Source organism: Vidua macroura, chromosome 9 (assembly GCF_024509145.1).
Source record: "Vidua macroura isolate BioBank_ID:100142 chromosome 9, ASM2450914v1, whole genome shotgun sequence".
NCBI classification, from domain to species: domain Eukaryota; kingdom Metazoa; phylum Chordata; class Aves; order Passeriformes; family Viduidae; genus Vidua; species Vidua macroura.
This window is the reverse complement of record NC_071579.1, coordinates 18,972,024-18,989,049: the sequence shown is the minus strand read 5'-3', so window position 1 is coordinate 18,989,049 and position 17,026 is coordinate 18,972,024. Positions and strand designations below refer to the sequence as shown.

The window sequence follows — 17,026 nt, the reverse complement described above, 5'->3', positions numbered from 1 at the left end:
CCTCATCTATCAAATGGATTTCAATTAAAGATCAGATTAAAAAAAAAATTAAAATCACAATTTCTGGACATATTTTGAGTCAAAGTGAAAAAGAACTCTCAGGAAGAATTTAAATTTTCCTAATGTCTTAGCATGATGTAATGCACCTAGATTTATCATGAGGGTAACAGGAAAAAGCCCCAAAACCTCCTGTTGGTGCAAGATATACTTTATAACTAAATAGATGCTACCTAAACTTCTATTCCAGACAAGGAAGGGAAGGGATTTCTGTCACTAACTAACAGTATGTTTATGCCATCCCAAGCTGTTAGACCAGATAAGGAGTTAGAGAAGAATACTGCATTGAGGAGAGCCCTGACAATTGTTGTTACACAGTGAATATATATAAGATTGATATGTATCTGTCTGCCAAAGGGATAAAAGTAAGGTGCCTCAACACATACCACTTTATTAAAAATAACTCTTCTTATCATGAAATGCTGTGTATGATGGAGCCATATTGATCAGATATTCCTGAGGAGTTACACAAGGTATAACAAACATTTTCAGTAATAGCTCACAGGGGTATACATGCTCCTCACACATTCTACAGTAAACAATATCAATTAATAAAGAAGAATAAAAAGAAAGATCACAGAAATTACAAAAAGCAATAATAACAAATAATAGCTGAATCTGGGTATAAAATGATCTCTTAAAGAGACATCTGATTGCCTAGCACATCTTGCCTAGATCATCACCTTGATTTTAGCCTTATGGTAACCCAATTTTTCGGTGATTAAACTCATCTGATCTTTTACCAAAAGAATTAAAATTAAAATTAATTTCACATTTCCTCTACAATAGCTGTTATTTTAGTTCTAGTCCATTGTCCTGCACACTTGGGTAACCTGGACAGTATGTAGGTGTCAGGAGCCCTCTAGAGGCTACAAATACGTTTCCAGAATGCCCTTCTCCATCTATGCAAAATTCAGTGGTATTTTAAGTGCAGGAAAAAATGCCTTCATTCTATGAAATTCTTGATTTCTTTTTTCTTACACTGAATTTCCAATTACATTCAAATAAAAACAAGGCTGAAATTCCTAGCAAATATGGAATAATTGTTAGATACAAAGCTTGTATTTATTATTTATACGTGCACAGCCCCCAACCTCTCCTATGTAGAGATATGTATCTGGAAATGTAGATGTTTATATGATTCTATGTATGGAGAGCATGAGGAGGAACACACCTCTCTCCCCTAACTATTCCAGTTGTCTTGCTAGTTTTCTGAGTCCTGACTGATGGGTTTTTTTCAAGGAAGAGTACAACTCAAGGCAGAGCATCTGACCTAAGAGTACCTTCAGTCAGCAGGGCAGCCACTGAATTTAAGGGGGGACAGACTCCATGACTTTCTCAAAGAACCTTTCATGTTGAGTTACATGACATGAAAAGTATCAGTCCTGTGGTTGTTTTTTTTTTTTCGATTTTTTTTCTATTAGATATATATGCAAATAGTTCTTTATTTGTAGGATTTTATGGTTACAAGATGAGGTTTACAGCTGGATTATTGTCTTACCTGACAGACTGATAGGCAATAATACTTTCCACTGCCTGCCTCACTCACCAAACTTTTGTATAGACATATATTTAGACATTACATATCTCACAGCAGCCACTTTACAAAGAGGTGGTCAATTAACGCATATGATTTGCCATATGCACCTTAACCCTTACAGGGAAGAGGTGATGCTCTTTTGGAAAAAGATTACCAGGACCATCTGCATGGACATCTGTATTTCAAAGGGAGCACACAGGACATTATGCAACCAGGGAAATCTCTGCTTACATGGTTTCACTGTAGACAAGGTTTAAATGATTGAGAAATGTATCAGGGCCACAAAAAAGATGCAGGAATAAGAATCCTGTATAGCATGAAGTGTGCACAGTGCAAGCAAAAGAAACAGTCTCCCTGGATAAGCTGGTTTCATTGTTTTCTCTTTTGACTTCATCAATTTTAAGGGGGAAAAAGAAGAAATTTTGGTCATAAGCAATTTTTTCTTTCTCGTCTAAGTGCAAACAATATTGTACCAGTAAGGCAGCTATAAGATACACAATCCATTTTCCTGCTATAAAAGAAGACCATGGCATATAGTCTTACTCATAAATTAATCAAAATTCATCTTAAAACTAATTGAGAGAGGTTTCTCAATTTGGGCTTAGTACCCTATTAATGTTTAATTAAATGTTGCAGTCTCCAGCCTGGGAATGTCTTGTGAGCAAGGAGTGTAGAGGCAGAATAGAACAAGTCAGTGTGCATACAGGCAACCAGATAGCTGCTCTCTAGGGTTACTGGGAAAAGACAGGCTTCTGGAAAAAGGGAAAAGTGTGACTGAGATGTTAAACTTGAATAACTGACCCCACGTTAAAGAACTGAAAACAAAATTTCAAGGAAAAGAATCTCTGTAAGAACATGGAGTGAGTGTACTGCTAGGGTGGACTGGGTTTTTTTTTTTTCTCTTGCTTAAATGAATCCACTGCTGTTAAAGCACAAGCTCACAAAATCCCCATATTTTAATGAGGTCCCTGCAAATCTATCTTAATACCAGATCGGGCATGTAGATCCTCTTTCCAGAATGAATGCCTGTAATAAGATGTAGCTCTTTGGATTCTTGCATATATTTAAAGTACCTCTTCAAGCTCAGAACAATTGTCAGCATTCATTTTGTACAGATAGCCATACATTTGTACACCATGTCATCAGAAACATAAAATGCTGTAAAAAAATTTACATGCATCTATAAACAAATCCATCAAAGCTCAGAACAGAGATGTAGGCTCTTCTAAGCAGACTTGACCTAAAATGTTTACAGGATATAAAAAACATACTTATTCTAGTCAAGTCCAAACTATTTATCTTTACTGGCTTAGAGATATGCAGTTTATTTAAGGCAAAGACTCACATGAACTATGCACACAAGCAGAAAGCATTAAGCTAAAAATAATATACATTTACATTAAAAGGAGATTTTGGATACAAAATGGGTTCCAAGATATATTGTACAACCCTCTTAGCAAGGGAGCAAGTTACAGATAGATCAAAATTATAATTAATTCTTTGACTTTCCATAGTGCCTTTTATCCCATGATCTCAAAAATCCTGATTTTGGCACTAATCAATTAAAGATGAAAGCATTCTTTTGAGATCCACTATTGATATAAAAATCCTTTCACACACTGAAATCAATCTCTTGTACAACAGACGATGTCATGCATGGCAATTCCTCCAAATAGCTTAGGGAGGGAAAGAAGGATTGCATATCCCCTTAAAAATTTAATGGGATTTAGTTGGACAAATGGCAGTCATACCTCAATTCATACTTCATAAAAAAATAAAAAAATAAAAAAAGGTTAATGGCAGTCTGAGGAAGAAAACTTCCAGCCCAATCAGCTAACTAAATTCCCCACTTAAAATTCTCAGAAAACCTGTCTATAGAGTGAAATAAAAAATTGGTATCTAGAAGTCAAATACCTTAGGTCCTCGCTGCCTGGTGCATTTTCCCGTTAGCTTTTCATCATCTATTTCACACTGCTCCAGAAGATCCAAAATGTCCTCCTCCTAGAAATGGGAATTTCATTACTATTCATTCAAAGCAGGACATACCCTGTCCTTCAAAAATTCAAGCAGAAAGTGGTAGAAATTTGAAATTACTCTGATTACTAATTCCTGAAATAGGACTAGGAATTCCTCCACAGGAGGAAATAGAAATATTTCTTCTCATGCATGCATCTCTCCTTGCAAGCAACATGAAATTGAGGGTTAAAATCAAGTCTTAACATATATTTAAAAAAAAAAGTCTGAAGAAAGGATTGAACAAAGATTCATGTAAAACTGCTGGATGATGCCATCTACAAAGACGTAAAATTATTTCTCAAATTTCAAATTACATTATGTTAGCTGGTTATTAATATAGCTGGTTTCCACTGTCTCTGACTAAGTCAATAGGCAAATCAGGTAAAATTTTTGGATGCTTTAAATCCTTCAACTAGTGGAGCTGGTTTTAGGGTACCTCTTGTTCCAGTCCATACAAGTGGATGAACAGGCTGGGAACATTACTGGAGGAAGAAGGAGGCAATTACCAGCTCAAAAGCAGTTTCTGCCAACCTCTGGTTTGGCCAGGGGTAAGGCTGAGGATCAGGGATATGGTAAAGTATCTTAAAGCCATCTAGCCTGTCTCCACCCTGGGTCCACTGCAGTTCATCCAGATTCAAGGATCTGGCCCACAAGCTGCACAAAGAATAATAATAAGATCATGGAACGCTATCAAATGCTATTTATTAGCCGTCATACATGATTATAGTGAAACTCATCCATGAGGTCATGAATTCAAAGTAACTCCTAAAGCCAGTACTCGGTGTACTCCAGTACCTTCATTCTTTTTAAGGGGTTATTCATTTCCCGCTGAAGTGAAGCTGCTCTTCCAGCAAGAAATGTCTGGAAAGCAGTGGCTAACAAACTCTCATACTTTTCAAGTAATGTCTTATCATCAGGAGGGTAAATTCGCCTGAGAAAGGAAAAAAAGAACAGTTTAGGATAGAAGCTGAGGTATTCATCACACAAAAGTAATGTCACTAATACACAGTCTCTTTTTTAACTTGTACACATCCCATCTATAATAACTACATAATATCAAATCATAAAACATATACTCTGACCATTGCTCTCTAAATCTACTTCTAATTCAGTGAACACATTCATGTTTAAACCAGCAATTAGCCAGACAAAAGAAATAACATGTAGGTCATTCCAGAGGAATACCAAAACCCAGTTTTGCAGTGCTCAGAAATTTCAGTGGGTGTGAGTGAGGCATACAGGTGTGAATGATTCATGAAATATGAACAAAATATTTTATGTCAAATTCAAAGCCACAAGATAATTTGTATTAGCAATAAAAGGAGACAAAACAATTTGTATTAGCAATCAAAGGACACAAAACAGTGAAAATCTGAACAACAGCTTTGATCCCATGAGCAGGATATGAATTAAAGATTGAGTATGTACTGCACTTGAATGCTAAGTCCTCCAAAAAATTAACAGGAAGAAATAGGTGCTGTAAGAAAGAAAAAAAGCCTGGTACACAGATATAAACGGTGACTGATTTTCCATTAGAGCAGCTATGCCATTATTCTCTAAAATCACAGGTAAGGAGATTATGACAATATCAGAAGCAGGACTAGCTGATTTATTCATGTTGATCAAGTAACAATGGGCTTTGAAGAAAACAACTTCAATCCATCTGTCATGAATACCCAAAACACAGCCAGAAATATGGCTAAGAGGGAAGACTAATTTTTAATGTATTGTAAGGAGTAACCCATAAGTTAATTTTGCCTGCACTGTACAAGGCATGGACACCATTTATACAGTGCATGGCATTATGTGACTTCTTTGTATTTGTGAGTCTTTTCTAAACTTTTTATAAGTTTCTTTATTTTCTCATTCTCCCTTTTTAGACATTTTCTCCTTGAAAAGGTATCTATCATGAGGATTTTGTTGCAATGACAAAAAGGATGATTTGATACCATTAGTCTCAGGGCAGTTGTAGAACCAAATTAAGATGCTTCCAGTTTGCATTACACATCTAAAGGAGATTTAGGTTTAATTTAATTTAACTCAACACCTTTTAATGGTGTTGATTCTACTGCAGAGAAAGTGCCATACAAGAATGCTTTAAAGAAAGGGTAATATTCTTAATGTATTTAGAAATAGACTGCAGCTAAAGGCCATGTACATCCTTTCCAATTCCTCATGATTTCACAAGACCTCAAAATAGTGGCAACTGCTCCAGTTGCCCCAAGACTCCTATTGGAGCCTGCTGTGCTTGCAGACAGACATGGACTAAATCCACAGATGAAATCCAAACCTCCTGAGTTTCACTGAGGTTTCTCTAGATTTTTATTCAGAGTGCAATTTTAATCCGTTCAGCAATACTAGCATCCAAAATTTCCATGATTCTATGTCAATGCCTGACACAAGTTAGTCCTGCTCTACAGAGGAAAATCACACGGAGAAAATGCTGCATAACTCTCAGGTAAAATTCCTCTTCCTCTCTAGCCAAAACTACTTCCCTTCTCATGTTCTGCTGATCCTTCAGCCTTTTCTCAAAGACATGGTAATAGGAAAACACAAAGTTGTTCTGCCTTTTTTAAAAGTGCAGATTCCTCATAAAGTGACACTTTTTCCTGAGGAAAAAAAAATTGTGTTTTTACTGATTTACATTAACCCAAAAGCTAAATAAAGAGACCATGTGTCTGATTTTCAGTCAAGAACTGAATAAGCAACTTAAAATGTGATCAGTTAATAAGCTAGACATTTAAGTTAGCAAAAAGAAAAATGTGTTAAAGCATCATGGTGCTTTTCTTTCTTTTAGTAGCATGAAAATAAACACTTTGTCGCTTCATTATACATCTAGAGGTTTTTCTTACTTACAAGTTCAGCTCCACACATCAAGAAAATATGTAATTCAAAGTTACAAAGAAAGACCCTTTGTAAAAATGTTAAGTCATCAAAAATGTGAATTTCACAGAAACATCTATCTGTTTAAATGAGAATTTTACTGGGAAATCTAGAACATCTGCTCAAAAAAAGGCAGCAATAAAGAACAGCAATAAAGGCATTCTGACTAGTTCACAATAAAATATGTGAACTCAGATATTCTCACATTCTGGATGAATGCTATAAAGAGTTGGCAAATATTCCCACCATCTCTTGCTAGCCATACTCCGCTCCCTTTCACCAAATATTCCTAGGCCACGCTTTCACTTCTCAATGAAGCAAACAACAAAAAATAGTAACAAAAACATCACAAAACAAAATTTTTGTTTTCTGGTCAATACCTGTTATAACTGACAATGTAAAGCTCTCTTTTGGACATATTTTACCAAGGAATCTGAAGGTACTTACATTTCAGCCAACCAAGATCCAAAATTCAAGTGTCAAAATAAAAGTAAAGTATTTCAAATGTCAATCTATTCAAAATTATGGAAGCACCCATAATTTTGGCAAGCCTCAGAGATACAATTAAAATATGATATTTTTACAGGGGAATATCATACTGCACCCCCTGCCACCAAGATAAGAATGATTATATGTGATTAAAGAACAGGTCCATAACAACAATGATGATTCTTGGTACACTGAATGTGAACAATCATGTCTTTGAAGCAAATGTCTTGCACAAACAATAGGGTGACTGATGCCATATAAATTCCTAAGTGCATGGAAAAAATTGGAATCAAGAAAAGAACCATCTGAAAAAAGATACCTGATGTACATGTATATATTTTCTATAAGTGCCTACACATTTTTGGCAGAAAATTATCATCTACCACAAATACTTGTTTCCACTGTTCCTAAAGAATACACTGAGTATTTCCTACTAATACAGTCAAAAACATTCACCTGTAGTTCCCCATGTGTCTATTTTCATGCTCCTCTTTGGAAATCTGTTTACGTACTTGTGCAAGTCTTTCCTTCTACAAATCAAGAAAGTAAGACAATTAAAACAAAAGGGAGTATAAACCATAAGCAAGAAACAGCACTTTTTTCCATTCCTACCAGTTCTTGTTTCCTCCTTTCCAGTGTGTGGCGCTGCCTCTCCCAGTCTGAGGAACCTGGCAACAGTTTTTTCACAGGCCCCTGACCATACAGTCTTTTTTGAGCCTCAGCCTTCTGTTGGGCTAAATTTTTCCTTTTATCACTTGTCCTGAAACACAGATGATATTAAGAAATGTCAATTCAATGCAGCCAAAATGAGATGCGCTTTCATATCAAGTAAATAATCTGTATTTTCCAGTCAGTCATGTGTTTATCATATAAAATTAGAATTGAAACATTAAGTTTATTTTTAATATTAACATTCATTGCTACAATATTTTAACACTTTAAAGAATACTGTATTTACTCTGTGCTATAATTTAATGTACAAACATGATTATATCTATTTTCCTGAGGTGTAGATTTTTTTCAAAATATCTCAGCTACAAAGTTTTCCTCTAGAGGGGTATGGCTTTTGACTGAATGTGACACTATCATTCAAGAAAATTTCCTTTATGGCCACATACCCATGACTGCATGCATATGCCAACTTTTCAAGATTTGAAAAATTTTTAAAAATAAGTACAAAAATTACTATTACCATTCATTTTTGCAAGCACATATGCATGAAGAAAAATTAAGTTTAGGTTAATTTCTACAGCAAAACTGACAGCAAGGAAAACATTTATATTTTGAAATTATTAAGGTGGAAAAAAGGTTTTTCGTTTTCTCTAAGTCCAATTCCAATTAAAAAAAAAAAAAAATTAAAGCAACAGAAATAGAGCTGGACTGAAGAAAAGAGGACAAGGTACCGTATGTTGAGAAGCTTTAATGCATTTAGCAGAACACCTTTTTTTACATCATAGTCTATTTTTTGATCCGTTCCAAAGCTTGGGGCACGATTAATCTGAAAAAAAATGAGACACAGAAGACTCAGGAATGTTCAGGTTCACTGGAAACACACCTATTGTAACAGGCTTTGTAGAAATGGCTCTTTCAAATACAGCAGAGATTAAGAGAATACATGTTGAGAAGTTCTTTTCCATTTGTATATTTTTTAAATAGAGTACTGAGTATCACAGATACTGGGAGCTGGGAAATGTACCCTTTCAGTCACCAGGTCATCCAGACATTTACAGTGAACACCATTCAAGTCCTGAGACTGTGAATCCAGTCTAATCTACTCTTGGTAGCTGCCACCAGAAAATTTACCACACACAGTACTGTTAAACACATCATAACAGATGATGTGCCATGCTATGGTGGTCCAGCACAGAAAGAGTCAAACTCTTTTCTAGTTCCCAGTCTGAAAAAAACTTTAAATACTACTCTAAAAAGTAACAACTATACAAGGACAGAAAGAGGCTCTAATCCAAGGTCTTTTTAAGCATATTTAAATAACTTTTCAGATACACTTGACAGCAACACATAGAGATCTAAGTTATTAAATCAGTACATAGTGTGAAAACATAAGATAATTAACAGCCTCCGCAACAAAAAGCTTATAAGCACAAGATTAGAGATTAAAAATTGTACCATAAATATAAAGAAACAAGGAAAATGCAACTGGGAATCTCATAGTGAGACTAAATCATACATTTAACATCCTGACAAGTTTTGGACTCCCTGCAGAACCTCAGTTTTCAGAAAGATTTGAGGAGGAATAATGATTTATTCTAGGAACTCTTTCCAGGCTGGTATAAAAATTTATACTTGAGTAATGGGTGCTAATGACAGACAGGAATCTCACCTTGATAGTGAATGAGCAGTGCTGGTCACAGAAGGGACAGATAAAAAAGAGCTTCAGAAGTGAAAACTAATACCTTGTGCCCCACACAAATTAGAAGTGGGAGACAGTTTGCATGTCCAAAGCAGAGGGCAAAAGCAGTTTATTTTTTTTTTTTAGCACTCTAAATATATTAGACCTCTACAGCTGTAGGACAGAACTATCGTGGCTGCTGTGCCACCCAGTGTCCTGTTGCTGAGTCCCAGCTGCCCCATCATTTATGCTCATAATTGACAGGTACCCTTCAGCTTTGAGAATCAGCTCCTTCACTGCTTTTCCAGACAGACTGGCAAAGTGAGCAGTGAGATCTGATGTTGAAAGAAAAATCTTGAAAATCCAGCAGAAATAGTGAAAAGATTTATACATATTCTTTTTTGGAAGACTTTCATCCAAATATTTAATTGACCGACCTCTTTAGACTGTTCATGTACTACCATATCACAAAGAAGACAATAAATACAGTTGCTGACTAATCTGTACGACTGTGGCATTGTAATCTTGATAATGTGCTAGTGATATGCCACAATAGCTATTCACAATAACAGCTTACCAAACCATTGTCTGTGCATCTGCCAGCTGGGAGATGGTTATTTAGAGTTCAGTGGCCCGAGAACCAGGACATGCACAACTAGGTTGTGTTAATAAAACATCAGTAATTTTATCAGCAAGGCACATCTTGAAGACTGTTGTCAAAAACAGGATTGTATGAGAGACCCCAAAAGTACAAGCAAATGATGATTGCAAAGGCCTTGAAAATCTAGACACTGATGCCAGTGGTCAAATTGTGTTCACTACAGGAATACAATCTTGTAAACTAGATAATACTGGGCCTAGAGGTAACAAAGATAGCACATGGCATGATTCCGGGAGGTGCAAAAGACTTGTGGTAAAACTTGGAAACAATGTGGAATTGCTGGCCAGTAAATGAACAGTCAGTAAGTAGATTGTGGCAGTAAACACAGAAAAAGAACCCAAAGTGAAATTAAGATCAAAGATGAAGAAAACTTCACCATCAAGAGTGTGTTCTTCCTGGTAAAGAACATAAGACACTGAAAATTTGGTATAACCACCTACCCATCTCTCCTACCCCACGGTGGCCTTTGGACCTCCAGGGGTACAAACAGGGCAAGCATAACACAAGAGAAACAAGTAGATGCCAGAAAGCTTGTGTATGTGAACTTTAATTACTTCATTAATAGAAATTAGCAATAATTGATTGGTTTAAGATGTTCACATTCATTTGACCTGGATTGATAACAAAGTTTTGAACAGATTTTGCTAGCTCAGTGACACTAAATAATAAATGCTGAATGTGAATATAAGGTTTCTTATGCCTTGCCCACATAAATCACAAAGGAAGTTAGGTACCCTACACTTGAAGTTATTAAAATGCATGTTATCTTTTTCTCCAGTGATCACAACTTTGTGATCCTAACTGAATATAATGCGGGTGAACAAGGCTGCAGTCCATCCAAGAACTTCAACTGTATCATTTTGTTTCACATAAAATAAACTAACTTGGAAATTTTAGTCAAAAAGTAAAGCTGGATTTCCTGGGAATCAAAGGGACATCTAGGTCATTGTTGCTACTCAGAAAGGATGGAGGCTGCACAGATGCTTGCCAGAAACACTTGGGGCCACAAGATGGCAATCCTGCATTTCCCACAACCCTCACTACTGTAGAAGGTTCCGGAAGTTCAGAAGCATCAAGGAGCAGGGGAGCTACAATGCATCAAGGCAATATAAACAAAAGTCAGCTCAGGAAAGAAGAGACATTATAATACGTTGCACAATTTATTTCTTTTAATAGTTTGTTAAGCTATCTTTATAACAGAAAAGCTACATGAGGCATGGAAACATGAAACTAATCATCCTAATCCTATTTTGGCAATTTTCCCATAACACTGGGAACATTCAGGGCCTTGTGATTAGGACTTGTTACCAGTGTTAGAAAGAATGATTCACTCCCCTAAGGGGTTTTGGCAAAAAGGAAATGGTGGAAAGAGATAAGATGGAAATCTGTGGAAGTAGCAGAAGCGTTTTAGAAAAAAAAAAAAAAGAATTATCTAGATATGTGCATACATATATAAACAGACTATATATATTATGTACAGTCTATGTATATACACTGCAAATTTGACCTTTACTACACTACACACAGCATACATAGATTGTGCATACATCTACACACTCTGTTGGAAGTGCTGCAAAAAAGTATGAACAAGCAAGGTAAAAATAGTAAATGAGTATGCAAAATTGGTAAGTTTCAAAGTTAGAAATTTCTATTAGTTTTGGTAAATGTCTGGCAAAAGAAGCTGAAGGATACATGTATTACCAAAAGCAGAAAAGGAAATACTTGGAGTTTTGCTTTTAAAAAAAGTAATAACTAGGTACACAGTTCCAATTCCTGAAGTATTCTCCAGCAACTCAAAATGCCAGAGGAGCATTTACTGCTTTACTCCCTCATACACAAGGAGTTTGGGATTATATGATTCTTCTCTGAGACCCATAAGTGGGTCTGAAATCCCCCAAAATCTCCATACCTTATGGAAACATCAGAGCAGACAGAGAGGTGTCCTTCTGAATGGACTCCCTATGCTGGCTGACTCACCACCTCTCACAGAATTGGTCTGTCAGCATTTGCTACCAGGCTGAATGAAATAGACCCTTCAGTCTGCACTTAAAGGACTAGACACAGTTATATGCAAGCTACAGGCAACCTACAGATGATAATCTGGAAGTGTAGTGCTAAATCAAAGGGACAGCAAGCTTCAGTGGACAAAAACAGAAGATGTTGATGTAGTACAGACTAAGTTCATGTCATGTGCTGCTGTTGGCAAGAACATCAAAGCCACCAAATATGCTATGTCTGTATGGCAAAAGTGGAGGAATTTTATTTTTCTAATTAAAATTATAATGAATCCCTGAGAGAAATACACATGACAAAACAACTGTTGACAGTATTAATGGCCTGCAAATGAGGTTATAATTCAGTAAGTTAATTGTGTACATTTTGTTCATCAGTAGCCAAATCATATCCATGACTTGCTGTCAATAGAGAGATATGAATACATTTTGCTTTTCTCCCCAAGCTGCACAGCCCTCCAACCAGTTAACAGAATGAAATAAGACAATCTGAAAAAAGAGAAGTGAATGTCATCTATGTGTTAGTAATAGGGCAATATAAGAGACACAACAGACAAAGTTCAAACATTTCTGGTTGAAAATGTGTGTGAGCACCACTTAATTTAACTGTACCCCTAACAAACATATCAGAGAAGAAATGTTTCTTCCAATCGCATCATAACAATTGTTTGCAGAATTTCCTGTATATCAAATTAGTTTTCTCTGTTTATGGCAATGCTTTTAAAAAGCACAGGAAAGCCACAAAAAGGAGAAGATAAAGGGCACACATTCAGAAAAGTTACCAGAGCCATACTACATAGCCATATTCATGAAGGAAATCTATGTAGCACCCACTTGCTATAATCAAGGTCCTCCAGCTAAAATAAGAACTACATTAACATTACATTTCCCATTACAACTTTCAAAAATATCTGAAATGCAACATTGGTCTAGGAAAACAATTACCTTTTTTTCAGTATCAAAAACCACTGCAAGGTGATCACTGCACTTCTGTATGGATGCTGCAGAAAAGCACATTTATATACTCAACAGAGCACAGACTTTCTTTGCAAGTTTTCTTACTTAGATACAGATTCAGCTGGGGCTTAGTTAACTTCACACCTAAAAATTTACTTCACATCTGTATGAAGAGGTTTACCTCTAGGAGCCATGGTTTTAGTTTTCTGTCCAGCAGAATATCAAATCCCAGGACTTCAAAGCAGACGCTGTCACTTCCTGGTGCTTGCCCTGGCCTGCACATACGGTAAGCGTGAAGAACATGCGGCTCTGCAACTATCAGAGTCTTCACCACCAACTCCTGCAGGGATGTGGTTCAGAAAAATTCATCACGAGAGAAAACACCAGCACATACTGAACTGCAGTGTTTCATGCTTTAATATTATAAATTTCTTTTGCATATCTACTAGAAAAAAAAGATTTAAAATACCAAATAAATAGTCTATAGTAAATAAATTATTCCTATGTAGTAGCACATATAACTTAATATAGTTCTAGACTATTGTTATATTTTATACAAACTTTGAGACTTGCAATAAGTTAAATATTAAAAGCAAACAGGTAATATAGTACAGTATAGACAATCTTCATCCATTTCATTTTGCAGTATAATTTTTGATAAGTGTTCTCAGAATCATACAAACAGCTTTCAGCTCTAACAATCTTAAGCCTATTCTTCATCTAAAGACACCTGTAACACAACCACTTCAATGGTACTTAAGTACAATCATATATGCAACACTGACTACAATTTTGTAAATATTACACATAAAATTCACTTTATATACTAAAATAAAGTTTCTATGAATTTTAATGGCATGATTCCTTTGTATTGAATTACTTACGTGAATAACTGTTTGAAAGGACTTTTGATCCTCAGAAATATGCTAACATTTAATTTGTAATCAGCCTATGAATTTAGTTTTTTAAAAAAACATAATAATAGTTTATAGTATGTCCTTTGTGACATCCATTGCTGAGAATTTGGGTTTATAAAGTTTCAAAAATCATTCTGAATTGCAGTAAAGCAGATGGCAGAAGCAATTAATTTTCTAAAAATACACAAAATAAAATAAAGTGCTTTAGTCTATCTTACTGAAATATCACTCCAGAATTTGGAGACATCGAGATTATTTGTTTCTAGAAACTCAGTAAACCATTTTATGGAGCGTTTGCTTCCTTTGTCTTCTGTTTCATCCCGTTCAAAGTGTTCATTATGTTTATTGACAGAGTAGTTAGTCAGATGCATATACAATTGACTCTAAAAAAAGGAAAAAAAGTCATTTTAAAAACTTTTAAAACAATTCTAAAATAGTAAATTCAAAATCATGTAAGGAAAAATTGACATTAAATCAATAAAGACATAATCAAACAGCTCATATTTGCAAATACACTACGTGCAGATTTAGTGTTTCTGATTTTGGGAGATCGCATGACTGAATGCTCTGTAGCCTTCTTACAACAAAACCTGGGCTTCTACTTAAGCCAGTTGCAGTGAACTGATCCACCACTCCTCATCTGGTTAGACACTGTATCTGCCATTTTTACAGGTCTCTATATAAACAACTACCTAAAAAAGTAAAGAGCAATTATCATAACTTAGAGAATGATTACATTCCACAAGAAGCAAACAATAAAGTCAGTATTTGGAAGTGCTACTTTTAAAGTGCTAAAAGACACTATGGCATCTGCTTCATAGACAATCCCACATTTCAGTTTTCACTGTAGCTTATTTATGAGAAGTGTTCTCATGATAGTGATACTTTAAAACATCTTTTACATATAAACTCATCTGCCATGCTGATATCTGCCAAAATTGCTCATTTTTAACTGGCTGGTAGCCATACATCAGAGGGAGGTAAATTTCAAAACATACATTACATAAATGACTGAGTGCTACAGTTCCTTTATGGAGCAAAATGTCACCAGCAATAGACTCATGTTATCAGTTGAATTCAAAGAAAGCATTCCTTTTCCAAGGCCAATTTATAAAACATGATCTGTACATTTACATTATCTCCCAGAGATTAATTCAGCTTTTCACTTACACTATGGTGATGCCTGTCCTCATCACAGTGACAGTTCTCTGTCATGTTTGATCAGATACATGAGAGTAGATGATATTCTAAGGTGACCAAAAGCCTTCTGTTCCAATTCATCTTTAATAGATAACACAAGCCTTATGCTGTCATTTATCTTACTACACTTTCTTATCTTTAAAAAACTTAATGAAATTACCAAAACCAATCAATTTAATTGCAAACGAGTGAACAGTATATTGTAGTAACACTAGAAGCAATGAATTTCTCCCATGGCTTCATTACTCCTTTAAGAATCATTCTGAAATCTATTGGTTTTGAGTCATCATACCATGAAATTCAAATTATTTCAGACAAAAGTAATTATGTGTTAGACTACCAAAAAAAAAAAAAGTTTGGGCATCTGAACTGACAGTCCAAAGTTTTTTGGAACAATGTCACTGTGGAAATATGTCATCCAAAGAACAATGTCATTAGTGACAAGCAGGTTATTTCACACAATAGACAACCTCCAGCATGAGCTGTGTTCTGTGAGAACACAGAAACACAGAAACAACTGCCTGCTCTGTTTATCCTCTCAGAGCATATTTCAATGCTGCTAATGCAGAGATTAGCAGCAATACCCAAATATTAGAAGCAAACTATTCCAAATATAGTACTGGAACACTTCCAAATATAGCATTTGTACTGGGCCTCAAATTGTACCTGCGTTTTTCAAAGGCACACCAAGAGATGAGCAAAATTTTAAGTTTCATGTAGGCAAAAAGGCTCTATGGTGTTTCCTGTTATATAATCACATGGAAGCTGCTCTAAAAGCAATGGAGTACAGAGTGAGGTATAACAAACCTAATCTACTAATACCTTCCAATGCTGCAAATCTACTTCTTTCTTAGACATCTGCATTTTGGTCTGAGCCAAAAGAGAAGGGTTTACACCCCCCAAGAGGGCAACATGCTATAAACTGGAACAAGAGGAGGAAATTGTGCAAAATCTTTAGCATGACCCTTACCATTTTTCTCTGTGTTTATAGGCAGCCCTACTGAATCACCCTAAAGCTGCCAAGTACATGCTCCTGTCCCTGCTGAAGCAATCTCTGACAAACAGCAGCAGCAGCAGGAGATTCCCTCGTCTTCAGGGACTGCAGTGAGCACTGGACCCTTGCAGTGCTGGTTCTCTCCTTTCTGCCTAAGTTCCCAACACAATGGCTGAAACCTGGCAGGACCCTCAGCAAAGGCTCCAAACTTCATGGATGCTAAGCAATGATCTAGCAGGAGATAAACCTTATTAGCACCTGCCACCCCAGTCTCAGTCTCAGATGAACATAAAAGCAATGTGCCCGTTCTTGCAGTGATTTATTTTTTGGGTTGTTATCTTTTGCTTTCCTCTAGAATATATTTAAACTCTTTAGCATACATACATGCAAAGTCATATAAAATTTTATATATAAGCAATAATGGGATATACTTGTGATTTCGATAGAAAACCATGTGTTAAGTATCTTTCACATAAAATTTTTTCTCTTCAATGACAATGCAGAAGTTTATCCAGATGAACTCAAGTCCCAGTTTATTTAATTTTACCACCTGCAAACACTGCACAGGTTAAAGTCTATACCATAAGCAATAAATTGGAATGAACTCCAACTTACCAAATTTGAGTCACTGGGGGGATGATACTTTTCCGTGCCCATTCTCACCAGTCCATCATGATATAAAAATATTTTCAATGGATCACAGGAGGTTACAAGAATATACACACGTAAATCAAACTTGTAGCCTTCCATAAGAAATGGTTTGTCAAGATATTCCTGAACAATTAAGTGATCCTGAGCTTGTAACTTTTCTCCATTTCTTATTAAAGAGATCCTGGTAAAAACAAGAGTTATTTTAAAACTTGGACATTACTCTTTGAAATAGATTATCAAGTAGTGAGGCTAAAGTCTACCTAGAAAAAGAGAGATACCTGATTTTTCGGGCAGAGAAA

General features: G+C 35.7%; 1 protein-coding gene across 5 annotated transcripts in view; it reads right to left on the bottom strand.

The window, feature by feature from the left end:
* TTLL7 (tubulin tyrosine ligase like 7) overlaps window positions 1–17,026 on the bottom strand; it is a 65,379-nt gene that overhangs the window by 20,093 nt on the left and 28,260 nt on the right. For all 5 annotated transcript variants that reach the window (XR_008438381.1, XM_053985262.1, XM_053985265.1 and 2 more), the window contains 8 exons: window positions 16,692–16,908; window positions 14,101–14,265; window positions 13,147–13,305; window positions 8,389–8,483; window positions 7,598–7,745; window positions 7,442–7,515; window positions 4,409–4,544; window positions 3,512–3,598 (listed from right to left, as the gene is read on the bottom strand). Coding sequence is in view for 4 of the 5 variants with exons in the window: in XM_053985262.1 (XP_053841237.1) it covers window positions 3,512–3,598; window positions 4,409–4,544; window positions 7,442–7,515; window positions 7,598–7,745; window positions 8,389–8,483; window positions 13,147–13,305; window positions 14,101–14,265; window positions 16,692–16,908 (1,081 nt within the window). In the remaining variant the exon portion in view is untranslated. The remainder of the gene's footprint in view (window positions 1–3,511; window positions 3,599–4,408; window positions 4,545–7,441; window positions 7,516–7,597; window positions 7,746–8,388; window positions 8,484–13,146; window positions 13,306–14,100; window positions 14,266–16,691; window positions 16,909–17,026) is intronic.